Source organism: Eutrema salsugineum, unplaced genomic scaffold (assembly GCF_000478725.1).
Source record: "Eutrema salsugineum unplaced genomic scaffold, Eutsalg1_0 scaffold_1, whole genome shotgun sequence".
Classification (NCBI taxonomy): domain Eukaryota; kingdom Viridiplantae; phylum Streptophyta; class Magnoliopsida; order Brassicales; family Brassicaceae; genus Eutrema; species Eutrema salsugineum.
Window position 1 is genome coordinate 6,200,013 of NW_006256909.1, and position 18,157 is coordinate 6,218,169.

Genomic DNA, 18,157 nt, shown 5'->3' on the forward strand with positions numbered 1-18,157 from the left:
GTGGAGTATAATCTTGGTCTCCTTTTAAGCAACAAACAAGAGTAGTTGAGGCTTCTTGTGTTTAAAGATTCGTCTGAAGCAACGATGGAAAAGGATAATGAATGTCATTAAAGCGATGAAATTTGATAATTAACGAGAATAAAACTGTTAATAATAAAACTTCCGGGCCTCTGTATTGAACACAATCTAGCACTTCCATAACGACAAAAAGTTCAGGCATTGCATTTGTTACCGTAAGTTGGTACCTAGCAATTTTTTTTTGGCAATTTGATAAATATAGAAAGTTTCAGGCTCTTTTGTGAATAACAAAATTCCCGAGTATATGTGAATATAAATAGAAACAAGATGGGGCACTTCAGTTTTTTTTCCTTTTTTTGATAGCAAGGTCACTTCAGTTGTTCGCAAAAGTTATAGACTATTTCAATGGGTACAAAATTTTGAAGGCATCATTATAAATAGCAAAAAAGATAGAGAAAAATAACGAAATATTTGGAGCAAAAGTACAAGTTTAGTAAATAGCAAAAGTTTTTGGTAGTTCAACTAATATTAAATCGTGAGGGACACTTGGTCATTAATTATTAAAACTTCCCTGTTTTTTTTCAGTGCCGGCTCAAACATTGATGAAACCCTGTGAGGTAAAAACAAAGCTCCTTGGCTGAAAAAACAAAGCTCCTATTATACTTTTTTGTTTTTTTTTGCAAAAATTTTAGACTCTGAAATAATGTAATTTTTAAAAAATTAAATAAAATTTTAAAATTTAGACCCTAAATCTAGTGCAAAAACACTTTCAGTATACGGATAGAGTCGCCCCTATTTTTTTGTAAATACAAAACTTTTTAGTATTTATTTAAAATACTAAAAAGTTTAGTATTTTTTTAAAATTTTAGACTCTGATATAATGTAAAATTTAAAAATTTAGACACTAAATCTAGTGCAAAAACACTTTCAGTAGAGTCGCCCCTGTTTTTTTTTTTAAATACAGAACTTTTTAGCATTTTTAAAAAATACTAAAAAATATTATATCTTTTTGTAAGTAGCAAAAATTGCATATAAAAAATTCTGAGCACTTATGTAAATAAAAAAGCACTACTGAAATTAGCATAAGTTCCATGTACTTTTGAAGATAGAGACGATCTAATTACTTTGATAATAGGCAAAATGAAGGTACATAGTGAAAGTTTGGGTGCCTCTTTTACATAGCAAAAACTCTGAGACAGTTAAGGTAATGATAAAACGATCTGGATATTTCAGCAAAATAGCAAAAGTTCCAGATATTTTGAATAGAAGAAAAAAGATCTGAGCGCACTTCGGCAAGTGGGGTAAAAGTTTGATGACAGCTAAAGTTATTGGTACTATATAGATTTCTTAATTTGGAGACATGAACCACGTACCAAACGTGGCTTCACATCGAATCGATATACCAAACCTATATTTGTTGTTGTTGTTGTTGTTGTTAACAACATAATCCAAATCTTTTTGTTATGAACTAACTAGCTAGTCTAACTGTTCATGTATATGTTATGAATGGATGAGAATTAGCTCTCCTCTTTTTTTTTTTTTTTTTTTTTTTTACTAAAAAGGACAAAAAACCTGATCAATGAGATTTATCAACCCATCATTGGAATTTATTTCCTCATTTCTCCGCATTAGCATGACGTTACTACGTATACTTACTATATATGTTCGGTGAAACCCTTGAGTTCCTTTAAAAGTTTTACTCAAGTTCTAAGTAAATGACCATAACAGTAGTCAGACGTGCGTTGTCATCTCACATTGTTTGCGAGATTCTGAAAGCACCTCCTCTCATTTGAAAGTCAGTCTCCTATATTCATAAAAAATGCCTAAAAAGAAGAGAATGACAATAATTTCTCAAAAAAAACCTTGAAACAATAATGAGAAGTCCATATGATACTTGTCTTAATTATAACTTCATTTAATTATACAATTAATCTGTATTGAGATAATAGGGGAAAACAATCCTAAGATCTTTAAATAGACTCGGACGATTGACGAGAGCAGTCTATTCCATTAAAGATTTCAGTGTTGGGGGATAGACAAAAAAGTTACCGAAAGTAGAGTATAAAACGGAAACAACCGATTCAGCGAAGCGCAAATAATAGTCCAAAAACAGAAAGATGGGTCCCAACAGAGAGCGTATGAGCCGCACAAAATCCTAAGCCGTGGTTCGACAAGAGAATCGCTGTCCCTACCTCTCCCTCGCCTTCACTGGTCTATGCGTGGCTCGCTGTGGAGTCCCGTACCGTCACACGGTTCACGTCACTTTCAAGCGTCACTTGATCTTTACTATTTTCTTCCTTCTTATCACTATTTTTGCCCTCTTTTGTCGTCTTGTTCACCCCAAGATGTCAATCATAACGTCAAGAATGGAGAGAGACGTTCTTGTAAGCGAATATTTTTATTTATTTATTTATTTTTTTTGACGGCAAGTGATAGATAGTAGGTGCTATTAATTATTTTTTTGTTTTGTTTTTTTGACAGCAGTATAAGATACTATTATTTTTTTTTGTTTTGATAGTGGAAATGGAAATATTATCCATTGATTGAACCTACGACTTTAAAAGTCTCATACCCATATAAGTAAGTAACCACCTGTATCTTTTTGTAGATAAGATATTATTAATGTTTGAGATAGTATTATATATCATTGACACTTGAGATAATATCAGATATTATTGAGATTTGAGAATGGACGAACTTGCTCTTGTATTGGTATGATAATCCTTGGCTTATTCCAGTAATCTGGACTCCAAATCTAGTTTAATAAACTGAATGTCCATGCGCTAGTTTTGCTAAACACCTGTTAGACGTAAGTAACTAAGTATTTATACATGTACAAGATAAGATATCGAAAACAAACGACCAGTTTACTTTTCAATTTGATTATTCGGTGGAGGTCAATTATTTCATATGGTAGAGAACGATCTGAAGTACTTTAGTTATAGCAAAAGTTACGGGGTACATTACATATACATACATAGAAAAAGTTCCAGGTGCTTCTTTGAACATCAAAAACTATGAGGCATTTTAATAAATAATACCTTTTTCGGGTATTTCTACAAATAGCAAATGTTGAAGATATTTATTTGAGTAGCAAAAGATCTGAGAATTTTGGTAAAAAGTTTGATTGACAGCTAAAAAGACTAAAGTTCTTGTTACTATATACATATTTAGATCTCAATGTTAGAGAGATGAACCAAATAAACAACGTGGGTTCACATCGAATCCATGAGACCATACCCGAACCTTTTTTTGTTTGTAGATAAAAACGCACTATCGAATCCATAGTTTTTTTTTTGTTAATATCCCAAACCTTTTCTTTACACTACTTTTTCATTACAATTTTACAACAGCGTGAATTAACTGTTCATATACTTGTTTTTTTTTTTTGAATGAATGTTACATTTATTCAAGAAATTTTTTTTTTTTACATCAATGATGCTTCGCAAATGATTTAACAGCATCTATATGGTTCACAAAATCATCAAAAACTAACAGAGTTAGATATCTTCATATACTTGTTCACTCATGATGTTTAAAGTTTCTTATTGTTGTAAAAAGAAACATCATGAATTATCTGTTCACAGTAGTTGTTTGTTTTTAGTTTTTTACTAATGAGTGGATGAGGAGTATTTCTCACTTTAAAAATTGAGATTTACTAAAGCCATCATCGCAATTTCTTCATTTCTCCATACAGTATATTATTATGTTCAACATCATTAAGTTTTGTTACAAAAAAAAACCTTCATTAGTAAGTCCACGTGGCTTTTTGTAAGCCCCGTGCGAAAAATCCGTATCCCGAGAAAGGAAAGGCAAATTCAGACGGCGCTCTTTTTTTTTTTTTTTTTTTTGAGTTACCCAATCTATACAGTGGTGAAGCTCGTTGGACCAATAACATCAACAATGGCGTTTGCAACCACTCTTCTCTTCCACAACGGGCCTTCTCAAGTCGTCGCTCGTAGACGTTGCCAACCATCTGTACTTAGAACGTGCTTACCAAAGCCATTTCTTTCCTTACGATGCTTACGTGGCTCCAATGCGGCGTTCCTGCCTTCGTTGAGGGCGAAATCCGATGGCTTGGCTCGGGCCTACGTCACCGGAGCTCCGCCAATCGTGGAAGAACCAGACCCAAATACTGAAGGATCCAAATCTGAGCCCGAGAAGGACGAATCGAAGGATTTAATCAGATGGGGGCTTGTGTGGAGCTTGATGAGCAAGCACAAGCTTAGGCTCGTTGTTTGTCTATTGACCCTCGTTGGCTGCAGCACTTGCACTCTCTCTATGCCTGTTTTTTCTGGTAATCGAATTCTTCAGTACAGTCTCATATGCCCATGTTTTTGTTAGTTTGGATTTAGGTTTAGTTTGGTTTAGCTTGATTCTTTATCACAAATAATGGTAAGTGTTATGGTTTTGAGTAAAGGTAGATTCTTTGAAGTGCTGATTGGGGTGCGACCGGAGCCTCTGTGGCGGCTGCTGAGCAAAATCGCTGTTTTGTATTCTTTGGAACCGATCTTTACTATTGCTTTTGTAACCAACATGAATGCTATATGGGAAAATGTTCTGGCAACATTAAGGGCTCAGATTTTCAGAAGGGTTTTGGTCCAGAAGGTATTGTTTGTTTTGTTCTGTATGATCAAAGTTTGCTAAAAGCTACTGTTGGCTGTTGTGGTTTACCATTGGAATATCTTTGATGGGTTTTTGTCTTTTAAAAATTTTGCAGGCAGAGTTTTTCGACAAATATAAGGTCTGTGTTTTTCCTAGTTCTTTATCTTTTGGTTTTATCAGGGTTGATGGCACAAACCTTCCTTAGTCATTATGTGAAATTGACTTCATTGGTTGTAGGTAGGAGAGCTGACGGGGCTGCTCACTTCTGATCTCGGTGCTCTGAATAGTGTTGTGAACGATAACATCTCACGAGATCGTGGATTTAGGGCATTTTCTGAGGCAAGCCATTTCTTTACTATGCAAATGTGAGATTTGTGTTTGTACTTTCATTTTTCATATTGAATACAGACTTAATCTTAGCCTGGTACTGTGTTGATGGCATTTTTGGAGTCCTATAAATGACAAAGAGTATCTTGTTGCGTCTCAAGAATGCCCAGTTTTTATGGCTCATGCATTTTTCCTTTTATAGGTTTTTGGAACAATCTGCATTTTGTTTACTCTATCTCCTCAACTTGCACCTGTGCTTGGTTTATTGATGCTCGCTGTGTCAGTTTTAGTTGGTAAATTCTCTATGCCTTACTCATTTGTCCTAAACTTTTTGTTTGGTTAATTACCTCGGTCATATTTGCTTACATTTACATCTGTTCACTCGGTCAATTCTCAAAAGCTGTGTACAAGAGATCGACTGTTCCTGTTTATAAAGCACATGGACTAGCCCAAGCAACGATGTCTGATTGTGTGTCAGAAACGTTCTCTGCAATCCGAACCGTAATTTCTTAACTTCATCGTATTTGTATATTTAAGCAGATTAACTTAACTATAGAAACTTTGATTTGCCTTTGAAGACTCCAATAATTTTTGTCTTTATAGGTAAGATCATTCAGTGGTGAAAAACGTCAGATGTCGCTCTTCGGTAGTCAGGTCATATTTCAGACTTCTTACTAGCTAAAAGTCATTTCTTTCAAACAATTGTTGTTTTTGTTCTAACTGTTCCATGATCTGTTATTTGAAACTTCTGTTTGACGTACAGATTCTTGCTTACCAGCGTAGCGGCTTAAAGCTTGGCATTTTCAAAGCTATTAATGAATCTATAACAAGAGTTGCTGTTTATATTTCTCTGTTGGCACTTTACTCTCTTGGAGGAAACAAAGTGAAGACGGTAAGATATGCCTGCCTGTAAGACTTTTTGTTTGCCATTATGAACATTGAAGTTGAAATGAAGCTTCTTGGCCATTAACACATAGAGAGAATCGTGGTTCGATGAATATCTTAAGAAACTAAAAAATCACTATCTCTTACCTCTCTTTTGTGTAGTTTCTTATGTTGTTACATTTCTACTCCTGGGCACTTTATTTTTCGTCGTTCTTATTCATAAACTTTCTCCTACGCAGGGTGAGCTCGCTGTTGGAACAGTTGTCTCGTTCATTGGATACACATTTACTCTTACCTTTGCTGTTAGTACCTCTATCCACACGGCATTTGCTGACCCATGCTATACATGCAATTTGGTTTACCATAATCAGTGCTTCTGTTTTCCAGGTCCAAGGGCTTGTTAACACGTTTGGAGATCTACGTGGAACTTTTGCTGCTATAGACAGGATCAATTCCATTTTAAATGCAGTGGACATAGATGAGGCTCTTGCCTACGGGTTAGAAAGAGATATAAATAAAAAGAAAGTCCAAGATGAAAACCTTAGATTGTTCTTGTCTTCTGGCCCTAATCTGAATATCCGTCACCTCGATAATTACTACATGTCAGATCTGAAATCAACTAACAATCTACGTACCCTAACATGGGCAGGAGATGTCTGTCTTGATGGTAAAATCAGACCAAGAAAAACTCTCCTTCATATTGTTTTTACTTCAAGATCCCCCAACTCCTTAGAGTTTAACTGCAGATTTGACCACTTTCTAAATTTTCGTATTGGCGTATTCTATTTTGTCATAGTGTAGATGTGCATTTTGCTTATCCTCTACGACCCGACGTGAAAGTTCTTGATGGGTTCAGTTTGACGTTGAAAGCTGGTACCGTAACTGCTCTTGTTGGCTCTAGTGGTGCGGGAAAAAGTACTATTGTACAGTTATTGGCACGCTTCTATGAGGTTAATCACCTCTCCTCTTCCCATTTGAAGTGTAATATCTGTTAAGACTAATTTTGAAGCCGCTTTTACATCATGCTGATGGGTTGAATTTCCACTTCTGGCAGCCAACACAAGGACGTATTACTGTGGCTGGAGAGGATGTGAGGATGTTTGACAAGAGTGAATGGGCTAAGGTTGTCTCAATAGTGAATCAGGTGTGTATATTGTAACATGTATTGGGTGTAGGCATGGTCGGATTATTTCTTCTTCTCCTTTCAAAGGTTGGATTTTTGTTTGACTCAGGAACCTGTTCTCTTTTCTCTCTCTGTGGCCGAGAATATTGCATATGGTCTCCCCAATGATCATGTGTCCAAGGATGACATCATTAAGGCAGCCAAAGCTGCCAACGCCCATGATTTCATAATCTCACTACCTCAGGTTCGGATTCGTGACCTTACCTGCAACAACTCACCTGTTCTTCCTTGCAAATGCACTTGAGTTCTTCTGACCAGTACCGGTGTCTTTTATAGGGATACGATACACTGGTTGGTGAACGAGGAGGCTTGCTAAGCGGAGGACAGAGACAGGTATGAAAACATTAAGAGCTATGTGTTTTTGGTTCCTTACAGACTATTGATGTGCTTGGCTTTCGACGTTTCAGAGAGTTGCCATAGCCCGATCTCTGCTGAAGAATGCCCCCATCTTGATTCTCGATGAGGTGAAAGACTCTTTGTTTAATAATCTCGCCTTTGAGGGACTGTTTACTTTGCTAGAACATTTACCGAAGTAAGAGCCTAATCTCTCTTGCTCTCTTGCTGCAGGCCACGAGTGCGCTTGATGCAGTGAGCGAGCGTTTGGTGCAGAGTGCGTTGAACCGTCTGATGAAAGACAAGACAACGTTAGTCATCGCTCACAGATTGAGCACAGTCCAGAGCGCACATCAGATCGCTGTATGCTCTGATGGGAAGATCATAGAGCTTGGAACCCATTCCGAATTGTTGGCACAAAAGGGATCATATGCTTCACTTGTTGGCACACAAAGGCTGGCCTTCGAGTAATTCAGTGACTCTCGAGTTCCTTTACATACAAGTTTCAGTTAAGTTCTCAGTAAGACCATATATAATCTTAGATTGTAGATCGTTACACAAGTGTTATCTGTAACAAATGACTATAAATGGTTGTTTCTGTGTTATTTTTTCTGTTGACTTCAGTTACCAATAGTTAAAAAAAAACAAACAGACACAAGTACTAATAGTTTATAGAGGTTAATAGACACAAAACGAATGATCACAGGTTAAATTGATTAACCTCAATTTTCAATCAACATATTACCACTAAGTACTAACTGAACATATGTTAAATTGTATAATTTATACGGAATAAAATTTAACGACCGGTGATGTCAAGCTGACGAGAGCAGGGGAATATAATGTTCTTCACCTCTTTTGTCCTCTCCAAGAAGATCCGAGGCCGCTTCAGATAATTTTTCACTCTCTCCCATTAATTAATCCCGAGTCCCATAGATTTCTTTGTGAGAGATTGTTTATATATATATATACATATATATATATATATATTACGGAGAGGTAATATTCGCTTTTCGCGCTTTTTTTTTACTTATGATCGGATTAGGTCTTTTAAACAGCAATGATCCGTTCGACGTTTACACGATAATCCGATTCCGAGTTTTCTGAATCACTTCTTTGCAATCTGATCACCGTTTGTTTTTGTAATTAAGAGAGATCGAAACCGATTGAAATGGATTTAGATATGAACGGAGGTAACAAGAGAGTCTTTGAGAGACTAGGCGGCTCGAATCGGCCGACGACGGAGTCAAACCAGAAGGTTTGTTTCCACTGGCGGGCTGGCCGGTGCAATCGTTACCCTTGCCCTTACCTACACAGCGAATTCCCGGGTCCCATCGCCGGGTCTTCTTCGAACAAAAGGGTCGCTGATGAGTCTGGTTTCGCGGGTCCGAGTCATCGTAGAGGTCCCGGGTTCAGTGGGAGCAGTAATAACTGGGGCAGATTCGGTGGGAACAGAACGACGATGGTGGCTAAGACGGAGAAGCTTTGCAGATTTTGGGTTGATGGGAATTGCCCTTACGGTGATAAATGCAGATACTTGCATTGCTGGAGCAAAGGGGATGGCTTTTCCTTGTTGACTCAGCTTGATGGCCATCAGAAGGTGTGTGTGTTGTTGTTGTTGTAAGTTCTTATGGCTTCCAAAGTTTGTTGATGCTGGATTCTTGTGCAATGTTGACTGGTACTTCTTGAGCAGGTTGTCACTGGGATTGCTCTGCCATCAGGTTCTGATAAGCTCTACACGGCGAGTAAAGATGAAACTGCGCGGATCTGGGATTGTGCTTCTGGACAGGTTTTTGATTTTCCTCTTATTGTTTCATGTCGCATCTATTTATAGTTGTGTGATTGAGTTTCGTTCCATAGTGGTAGTACAATCATTCAATGGATACTAATTGTCATTGTTGTGTGACCGGACCAAGGGATGTGCCATTTTGGCCTCTCACACTGCAGAACCTTTGTTTATGTAGTTTAGGTACTGAACTCAAAACACTGTTTTAATAAGCAAAACGTGCTTATCGTTATAGTATTGTTTTTTTTACATAGTGTACAGGTGTACTCAATCTTGGTGGGGAAGTTGGCTGCATGATTAGTGAAGGCCCCTGGCTATTGGTTGGCTTGCCAAATCTCATTAAGGTAAGTGCGGAGTATGATTCCCTAGAATGATTCATTGACAGTTTAAACTCTCCATCTACAGTGAGGATTCCCTTTATTGTTTTATGCCGTTAAGTTATTACGGACATTGACTTTTTGATCCACATACAAATGTATAACTTATATACAGGCATGGAATATCCAAAACAACGTAGACCTGAGTCTCACTGGACCTGTTGGCCAAGTATATTCAATGGTTGTGGGTACTGATCTGCTGTTCGCTGGCACACAAGTAAATACTTTGACTGACTGTAAGACCTAGGAGTAGAGTAGTGCTTCAGCGGCATGTGTATGCTTCATCTTCTTTCTTTTCTTCTGAAATATTATCATAGAGTATTTGATTGAGAAAACAAATCTGTGTTGAAGAAATATTTATATGTCTATTGAATTTTGGTTTAAGTGACAAGTTCTTATAAGTATGTCTCATCACTCTCTGTGCAGGATGGCTCTATTTTGGTTTGGAGATACAATGCTGCCACTAGCTGTTTTGATCCGGCTGCATCGCTAATGGGCCACACCCTTGCAGTTGTTTCTTTATATGTTGGAGCGAACAGACTCTATTCCGGTTCCATGGACAATTTTATAAAAGCAAGTAGTGCCTATCATGCGTGAATTAAAAACCCCTGTTTGTTTTCTTTTTTGTTTGTTTAAGCTAATAGATGTCTGCTTAATCTGGTTTTAATAGGTTTGGAGCCTGGATAATTTACAGTGTATACAAACGCTTACAGAGCATACATCAGTTGTCATGTCTCTCATTTGCTGGGATCAATTTCTTCTGTCATGTTCATTGGACAATACCGTTAAGGTTCGTTTTTAACTTGATCGAATTTTTTTGACCTGGCTCCATTAACTTCTTAGAAATCCTTATTATGACAATGTGACATTATCCCATGTTGGGGTTGTTCTTTTGCTGCTGTAGATATGGGCTGCTACTGAAGGTGGAAACTTGGAAGTGACTTACACTCACAAAGAAGAATACGTACAGTTCATTGCGTTTTTGGTGAAATGTTTTCCTCTTTTTTTTGGTTCAATCTATATGCAACTATAAATGGATAATTGAATCCAGGGCGTGCTAGCTCTCTGTGGCGTGCATGATGCAGAAGCCAAACCGATATTGCTATGCTCGTGCAATGACAATTCTTTGCACCTCTATGAATTGCCATCGTAAGTCCTTCCAGTGCCGTTAGTTTCAAGAGTCTACAATTCTGTTTCCATTTTCAAAAGCTTAGTTCTTCCTTCTTATGTAAGGTTTACGGAAAGGGGCAAAATTTTAGCAAATCAAGAGATAAGGTCCATCCAGATAGGTCCTGGGGGCATATTCTTCACCGGAGATGGAACTGGTCAAGTTAAAGTATGGAAGTGGTGTACAGAACCAACTGCCATTCAGTCTTGAGGGTTTGTTATACAATCCGCTAAGATGGATTGAAGCATTGTTGAGACGTTTATAAATGTTTATGAATACAAGAGTTACTTAAGAATTGTGTATAATTGTTTGTCAATGAATTGTTGAAATTGAAATGACCGGTTGTTTAAGTTTTAACAAATAAATGGCTAGTGAATCAACGATCAGTTAATTGACGATGATGAGCAGAAAAATTGAACATGGAAAAATATATATTATTGCTGATAACCAAGCATGTAGCCCGTCTAGCTCAGTTGGTAGAGCGCAAGGCTCTTAACCTTGTGGTCGTGGGTTCGAGCCCCACGGTGGGCGATATGTGTTTTCTGATACTGGGCCAAGTCCCCTCTTTTTTCATTTTATGATCTAATTACTAGTGGGCTTTTTATTCCTGAGCTAGTCCCCTCCCTTTTTGCCAATAAGCAAATTCTCTTATGAATTGCTACAGAAATGTCTTGTTGATACACATATTCTTCCATGCAAATTGTCTTTAAGTGTTTATTTTCGTCAAATATTTTCTAATTAGGGTGTGCTACTTGTGTTTTTTTTTTAAAAAAAAAAAAACACAAGTAGGGTGTTGTCTGGGACTGCGTCATCCCACCCAAGGGCCATTATGAATTTATGATTATGATTTATGACCAAACTCAACCCCTCCACTATGTGTTATTTATGTAAATGTATTTTAAGCACTTTGGTTTTGCCATTACCTCATTTTGAAATCATTTGCCCCGTTGAAACCAGACACTCCTTTTTTTTTGTATTTTTTTTTTTTTTGTTGAATACTAATATCTTTTTCTCTTTGCTTCTTCTTCATCTCCATTTGCTTGAACCCTCCTCTCATTTCTCAGAATTTGAAGCAAGTGTCTGACCACGAGGCTTCTATGATTAATGGAGCAGGAGAGCACAATAAGATTGGTGATCAGGAGGTACTTCCATTTGTGGAGGATGATTACGGAGGAGTGATCGTGGAGATGAAAAATCCTATGGATCCAAATTGTTTCGTTGCAACGCTTAGATATTCGTTCACTCAGTGGCAGTTACAGGTTTGTGTTATTACTCTTCTAAACTGAGTAGTTAATCAATGATGATCATGTTAAGCATGTTTTTTGTGTGTTTCAGGGTAAAAAGGGAGTATGGTTAAATTTGCCCCTCACACACGTAAACCTCGTGGAACCCGCAGTTAAGGTGATGCCCCATAAAACCTACCTAATTCTTATTTTTGTATTTATTATCAGCTTTTCATATATAGATGTCATTTGTCCTATACGGAATTTCCTTGCAAATTAGGGTTGAGATAAAACTCCACGAACCCTAAGAAATTTGATCAAAACGTCTGGTATTGAGAAAGTGAGTTCTATTGTGGTATTACCGTATTATGAATCCCCACCTCGGAATGATATAGAACCTAAAACGTATTACTATGCAAGGGGTTATTAACCATGATCAACTAATTTTTTACTTGATTTTGAGTTGAAAATCCATAAACTTAGTATAATATACGTCCAAGAGTGAGACTTGATTACATATGAGTCAGAAAAATTATCATTTCTGGAGAGCGTGTTAGTAATCTCACATGTGAGATCAAAATCTAGAGTAATAAATGTACTAGAGAGAAATTAATCTACTCATTGAAAGACCATAAAATTTAACATATGGTGTTTTATATAATAATTAATGCAGGAAGGTTTTCGGTACCACCACGCTGAGCCAACTTACCTAATGCTAGTTTACTGGATTCCCGAAGCTACGATCAGCACTATTCCTTTGAATGCTTCTCATCGGGTTCGTGTTGGTGCTGTTGTCTTGAACCATAACAAAGAGGTATTTAGGACACGATTCTTTTATTTTTTTGGTAGCGTTTCAATGTTATAATATTCTAATCATAGAAATGCAAACGAAAGCATAAACGTAAATACACAATTGTACGTGGCCTTATTATGGTGTTCCAAAACTCAGTTTTTACTGTCAACATGAGACTAAAATCTCCTACATCTTAAATTTAAAACTAGAGGCAGATTCTTGTTGTGCAGGAAAAATACGGCACATTACGCGGATCAGGTGTCTGGAAAATCCCTACAGGAGTTGTTGATGAGGTGTTTTTGATTTCTCTGTATCAACAAGTTTTCAAACCCTTTGTATATCTTTGTTGAAGATTTGATATTTTCTCGTTTGCGTACAGGGTGAAGAGATTTTTGCTGCAGCTATTAGAGAAGTTAAAGAAGAAACAGGAGTAATTAAACAGATCCATATATCTCCCTCTCTATATATATATATATACATACATATATATATATATAAATGTGTCAATATATATAAACTAATGTTTCAATATATCTATATATCTTCAGATCGACACAGAGTTCTTGGAGATTCTAGCTTTCTGGTATTGATCATCATGACCCTCTGCTTCATTATTTCTTGATACTTGCACGTTCTAATAATTAGCCTTCTGTTTGCAGTCAAACCCACGAGTCATTTTTTGCCAAGTCGGATTTATTCTTCATTTGTCTGTTGCGGCCTACCTCCTTTGATATTCAGAAGCAGGACTTAGAGATCGAAGCAGCTCAAGTAAAGTAACATCCACTTCTTGTTCTAAATCTGAAACATTTTCTCGCAATCTTTCCCAATTTGTTTTTCTTGAATGTGCAGTGGATGCAGTTTGAAGACTCTGCCTCTCAGCCAATCAGACACAAGAATGAACTCTTCGAAGTGATTCATCGCATTTGCTCAATGAAAATGGAAAAGAGCTACACTGGGTTTTCTACAAAACCCATTACATCTTTCTTTGACGACAAGTTAGGTTATCTCTACTTGAATAAACAAGATATGAACAATCCTATTTCTTAAATTTCTTCCGAGAAGATAAAAGTTCAAGTATCGTCATTAATGTCCTTCTAGAGAAGATCGTCTGAGCCTAAAAAAAAGTTCATGGATCTTAAAAGGAAAAAGGGATTAGGTTTAGATTCTTTTATCCAAAAGAGATGTTGAATTTTTTCGTCTGCAACCCAAACAAAAAAATTAGTAAGAAGAGAGGGAGCTAGTGAAGGGGAAGAAGTGAAGGTATATTGTTTGTACGTATTTGATGAATAGAAGGGTTCAATACAGTTACGCAACCCATTAATATACAATCACAACTACATTATAAAAAGATAATCCGACTATCTTCACCATGTCTTTAAATATAGACTGCTAGTTGACTCAAACAGACATTATCTTTGAAATATACATCACTAACAACATATTCCAGAAATAGTTTTAATTGATAGTGACGGAATAAAAATTCATCGCTTTTTCATGACAATATGCCGTAATTCTATTGCTGTTTGGCGAAAAGCTAGCGATAAACTGGATCGAATTCAAACTATAAGTTCAAAGCATGTAACTTTGTTATTAAATCTATTGCTTTAATCTTTTTTTTTTCCGTGGGAACAGAAAAAATGTACATTAAACAAGATCAATCTTTATATTGTAGAACTCGATATCTGATCCAACACCCAATAAAACAAGTTTTTAGTTACAAGAACACTGTCACTAGACACGATTACTAGGTTCAATTTTATTCTGTTGACAGAAGATGTTTAAATTTCTGTAATCAACCTATTATCCAATAAAGTTATGAATTTAATTAAGTATATTGAAAATACTTGTTCATATACATAGTTCATTAGTATTGTAAACAAGAACGAAAAATGGGAATATTTGATTAAAGATAATAAAATTCTAGTATCATTATTTCTATTCTTATCAAATGTGACTTGTGAGTGGTCTGATTTTTTATTTTTCTTTTCTTATTACATATAAGTTATCTTATTTGTCGACGTCATATGTCGGCCGACCCATTTTGGCAAAAACAGACAATAGTGTATCTCTTCTTTCCATTCAATCAAAGAAATTTCCAGATGTCACAGGGACGACACCTTAGGAACTATACGGCGCTAGTTACACGGGAGAAGCTGAATGTGTCCCACATGTACATGTATTATTATGTTCTAGCCTACTAAGACAAGATATAACCGAAAGTTGTCCACAAACCACAATGCCGACTTCGTAGAGAATGTTTTTCTTTTCCTTCTAGAGAATGCCTTATATTGTTTTTCTTTTCATGATATCTGATAATACAAGTTTTATATGAAAAAAAAAAATTGACTTCTTAATTTTTCTTTTCTTTTCAAAATTTAGATTCTGCAAATCCTTTTTTTCTTGGGGAAAAAAGATTCAGCAAATCTTTGAAATTATAATATTTTTTAGATTTGCAGTCTAGACTTTTGCTTTTATACTTGCAGAAAAAACACAACAGATACAAACATTCACAATCACGTATTTCCATGAGCCGTCAATTATGAAGTAATACAAACATTTTCTGAAGCGAGATTGTTGAGATACAAACAGTCGACTCTCATTAATCAAAATCACCCACTCGCTTTGTTAAATGTGAAGATGTAATGCATCTCAAAGATTTGACTTGTTGGTCAACCAAAAAGAGTAAGGGTTTAGTAGCACGGTTCGAGTGGTGAAGGATTTTTTTTTCTATAAGTTTAGGAAGAATTGAAATTCTACCATCCATTGATCTTCATCACTGTTGACCTATTTTTAGCTATTGTAAGAATATCTAGTTCTTCAATATTTCAAAGAGAATGTGAATTTCTGTTCAAAATTTACTTCAATTGTTTAGAAAATAAACTTGTTGGAGAATTTTTCTACCGACGAGTAATCACGTGCGGATTATTCTCTTCACTTAATCGGATGGTGCCATTCCAGTTATAATAGGATTTTGACTATACTCTGCCTCTTATCATGACTATATATTTAAATCCAAGGGTCCATAGAATAACACTAGATAAATCCAAAAGTTTTACTAAACTTTACACATATACAAAAGAACAAAAAACAAAAATTACGGACTACGATTCGTTACTGTATAGTAATCACGGGGAATGATAAAACAAAACAAAAGAAAGTTCGGTGGATTGAGCAATTGCTTCACGGAAGCCATTTGTTCTGCACACATTTTTCAGTTCACCCAATTTTCTCCATTTTCTTCTCAGATTCTAACCGTTTGTATACATTTTTATATATACTGGATTAGTGGTTATATTTAGGTTAAGTTTTATTGGTTTCAATTTAAAATTAACCTGACAATAGATACTTGGTTCATGATGTAAAATAATTTTCACACGCTTTTTAGAGATGGTAGCTCTTCAGTCTTATTTCGAACCAAATTCCACTTTGGAATCGATTTACCCTAAACTCAAGCTCTAAAATATGTTAATATTATGGTTTTTTAATTTAAACTAATTAATAGTAATTGTAGATTTTTTTATATCGTTCAATATCTCATCAATTTTTATATTATTTACATTTTTTTGTTTTTGGTTTTATTATGGGAAAGTTTTCTTTTCGTTTAAATTCTTGGATAGATTCATGGAAGAAAAGGGTTTTTAAATGAAAGATAACGAAACTCATATTGGGACAACTAGCCATCCCAGAACGTTTTCCCATAATTGTAAGCAATTTTTTTGTTAATTGTACAATTTTTTTATATTGAAAAGCATGAGAAAATTGAGAGTAGAATATTGGGTCTTTATTTTTAGTGACTTGGTCGTGATTAATCAACCGAAACTGAGGAATTAGTTTAATCAATAGTGGTGAGAGTGATTGCTTATTACTATACCACACATACAACTTATAAGTTATATATATATATATACATGGAAATATAATATATCTATATATATATATATATCTAGATATATGGGTATATAAACACGAGCCTCACGCCTGAGAAAGAACAAAACACATTTGTTTGCGAGTTAAAAAACAAAAACAAAAAAAGATACATTTGTTTGTGTTGCAATATTCCATCACAAAATATTTCTCTATATCTCCTGTTATAATCATATACTCAATGATGAGAATGAGCGTTACGGTGTCGTGGTCACACAGAGTGGCGTGTTACTGTCTGGTCGCACTGCTGGTCCTAACACTGGCGGGCTCGATCAGAAACAGTCACAGAGGAGGTGGCGGAGAGAATTTCCCGGCGGCGGCGGATAAAAGAGACGGCGAGGTTCGTCGAGGGAAGCCAATGATGGAGAGGCCATGTGAGGAGCTATACGTAGTGAGTGAAGGAGAGACGCTTCACAGCATCAGCGACAAGTGCGGCGACCCGTTTATCGTGGAGCGTAACCCGCATATCCATGACCCGGATGATGTCTTCCCGGGTCTCCTCATCAGAATTCACATTACCATCCCTAGTTCCATAACAAGCTAAATACGACGTCGTTTTTCTGTACATTATGTCATCGTATTGGCCTCTCCATCATTGGCTTCTTACTATTTTTCCTTTGTTTGGCTTCTTGTACGTCTTGATTTTTCAATGAATTATAACACTAAGATTTGTTTGTTAATGAATTTTTTTTTTTTTTAATGTTCGCGGGTGTGAAGACGTTTTTTTCGCTGATGTAAAAATTTATGCACGACCATGTGCCCATGTGGTGTTTTGATATAATATTAAGTATAGGTTTACCATAAAACTGATTTGACATGGAGATGGTTGATTTAGGAAATTCTTTTACAACAAATAGAATTTTGTTGCGGTGTATAGTTGTAGATAATGAGTCAATTGTTATTGTTTAGTTTTTCTCTCATATAAGGCTCTGGTTTAGTCCTAAACCAAATCGTAGAATTTACAATAAAATCACTCATCTCCAGAATTTGATGATCTAGATTCTAGCAAATGGGAGCTATGGTTGATTGTTAGTCAACCTATGTGGTTACTGAACCTGAAAGACGCTTAAGTATTGGGCTAAGGCCCAATAAACAGACGGAATGGGCATTTTTTTCTATCTGTTACACTAGCACGCTAGACAACATCGGACAACTCCATTCACAACATTAACAAAAAAAAAAAAAAATTTGAATTCGAACTTTGCCAAGAGGCTTTACGGACGTTCGATTTCTTGACTGTGGAAGGGCTTTCTTTGCTTTTGCCTCCGGCAACGTGGGATAATCGAAGCATCAGCAAATTAACAATTTTTTCCTTTTTTTTTTTTTCTGAGCTTTATTACATTAGAGAGCAAAAAGCATGACTAATTGACTTTAGGGTTTGTGCCTCCTGGATAAGGAGTAAGGAGAGGTTGACCAAAGAGAGACTAAATCATCGGGGGATCTCATTAACCAAAAAAAACAAAAAAATCATCAAGGGATCTATAGATCATTCATTCATTTCTATTTTCACCGAATTTATTCTTCTCTCCACTTAT

General features: G+C 36.0%; 4 protein-coding genes and 1 non-coding gene across 9 annotated transcripts; all 5 read left to right on the plus strand.

The window, feature by feature from the left end:
- The first annotated feature begins 3,881 nt into the window (after positions 1-3,881).
- Positions 3,882-7,956, plus strand: LOC18030349 (ABC transporter B family member 28). 2 transcript variants are annotated; one of them, XM_006413239.2, is made up of 16 exons: positions 3,882-4,315; positions 4,439-4,626; positions 4,739-4,762; positions 4,861-4,962; positions 5,153-5,243; positions 5,351-5,451; positions 5,554-5,604; positions 5,714-5,842; positions 6,075-6,137; positions 6,223-6,502; positions 6,637-6,785; positions 6,890-6,979; positions 7,068-7,202; positions 7,295-7,351; positions 7,426-7,482; positions 7,586-7,956. In XM_006413239.2, the coding sequence occupies exons 1-16, from the start codon at positions 3,922-3,924 to the stop codon at positions 7,820-7,822; spliced, it is 2,148 nt and encodes a 715-aa protein (XP_006413302.1). In that variant the 5' UTR covers positions 3,882-3,921; the 3' UTR covers positions 7,823-7,956. The 2 variants fall into 2 exon arrangements, with proteins under 2 accessions (XP_006413302.1, XP_024004333.1); XM_024148565.1 differs by having other exon boundaries at positions 3,890-4,315; positions 4,443-4,626.
- A 278-nt stretch (positions 7,957-8,234) lies between these two features.
- Positions 8,235-11,048, plus strand: LOC18030350 (zinc finger CCCH domain-containing protein 48). Of its 3 annotated transcripts, XM_024148566.1 has the most exons (10): positions 8,235-8,350; positions 8,503-8,951; positions 9,045-9,140; positions 9,392-9,481; positions 9,630-9,731; positions 9,941-10,087; positions 10,185-10,304; positions 10,419-10,478; positions 10,566-10,663; positions 10,748-11,048. In XM_024148566.1, the coding sequence occupies exons 2-10, from the start codon at positions 8,523-8,525 to the stop codon at positions 10,890-10,892; spliced, it is 1,287 nt and encodes a 428-aa protein (XP_024004334.1). In that variant the 5' UTR covers positions 8,235-8,350; positions 8,503-8,522; the 3' UTR covers positions 10,893-11,048. The 3 variants fall into 3 exon arrangements, with proteins under 3 accessions (XP_024004334.1, XP_006413303.1, XP_024004335.1); XM_006413240.2 differs by having other exon boundaries at positions 8,235-8,951; XM_024148567.1 differs by having other exon boundaries at positions 8,235-8,951; positions 10,576-10,663; positions 10,748-11,010.
- A 92-nt stretch (positions 11,049-11,140) lies between these two features.
- On the plus strand, positions 11,141-11,213 carry TRNAK-CUU. The gene has a single exon. It is a non-coding gene; the product is annotated as a tRNA-Lys (tRNA).
- Positions 11,214-12,572: 1,359 nt separating this feature from the next.
- LOC18030351 (nudix hydrolase 10) lies at positions 12,573-13,745 on the plus strand. Of its 2 annotated transcripts, none has more exons than XM_024149824.1 (6): positions 12,573-12,719; positions 12,914-12,991; positions 13,078-13,128; positions 13,247-13,281; positions 13,358-13,466; positions 13,548-13,745. In XM_024149824.1, exons 1-6 carry the CDS (start codon positions 12,573-12,575, stop codon positions 13,743-13,745), a joined length of 618 nt encoding a protein of 205 aa, XP_024005592.1. The 2 variants fall into 2 exon arrangements, with proteins under 2 accessions (XP_024005592.1, XP_024005593.1); XM_024149825.1 differs by having other exon boundaries at positions 12,929-12,991.
- Positions 13,746-16,806: 3,061 nt separating this feature from the next.
- LOC18030352 lies at positions 16,807-17,166 on the plus strand. Its single transcript, XM_006413242.1, has one exon. It carries the CDS (start codon positions 16,807-16,809, stop codon positions 17,164-17,166), a length of 360 nt encoding a protein of 119 aa, XP_006413305.1.
- Positions 17,167-18,157: the final 991 nt, after the last annotated feature.

Excerpts from the sequence above, each read along its gene's own strand:
- LOC18030349 (XM_006413239.2), top strand. The coding sequence starts at position 3,922 with ATGGCGTTTGCAACCACTCTTCTCTTCCACAACGGGCCTTCTCAAGTC. Across the intron at positions 4,763-4,860 it reads AGTTTTTCGACAAATATAAG|GTAGGAGAGCTGACGGGGCT; the intron begins GTCTGTGTTTTT and ends CATTGGTTGTAG. Across the intron at positions 4,963-5,152 it reads GATTTAGGGCATTTTCTGAG|GTTTTTGGAACAATCTGCAT; the intron begins GCAAGCCATTTC and ends TTCCTTTTATAG.
- LOC18030350 (XM_006413240.2), top strand. The coding sequence starts at position 8,523 with ATGGATTTAGATATGAACGGAGGTAACAAGAGAGTCTTTGAGAGACTA. Across the intron at positions 9,482-9,629 it reads GCTTGCCAAATCTCATTAAG|GCATGGAATATCCAAAACAA; the intron begins GTAAGTGCGGAG and ends ACTTATATACAG. Across the intron at positions 10,479-10,565 it reads ACACTCACAAAGAAGAATAC|GGCGTGCTAGCTCTCTGTGG; the intron begins GTACAGTTCATT and ends AATTGAATCCAG.
- LOC18030351 (XM_024149824.1), top strand. The coding sequence starts at position 12,573 with ATGCAGGAAGGTTTTCGGTACCACCACGCTGAGCCAACTTACCTAATG. Across the intron at positions 12,720-12,913 it reads TCTTGAACCATAACAAAGAG|ATTCTTGTTGTGCAGGAAAA; the intron begins GTATTTAGGACA and ends AACTAGAGGCAG. Across the intron at positions 13,129-13,246 it reads AAGTTAAAGAAGAAACAGGA|ATCGACACAGAGTTCTTGGA; the intron begins GTAATTAAACAG and ends ATATATCTTCAG.
- LOC18030352 (XM_006413242.1), top strand. The coding sequence starts at position 16,807 with ATGAGAATGAGCGTTACGGTGTCGTGGTCACACAGAGTGGCGTGTTAC.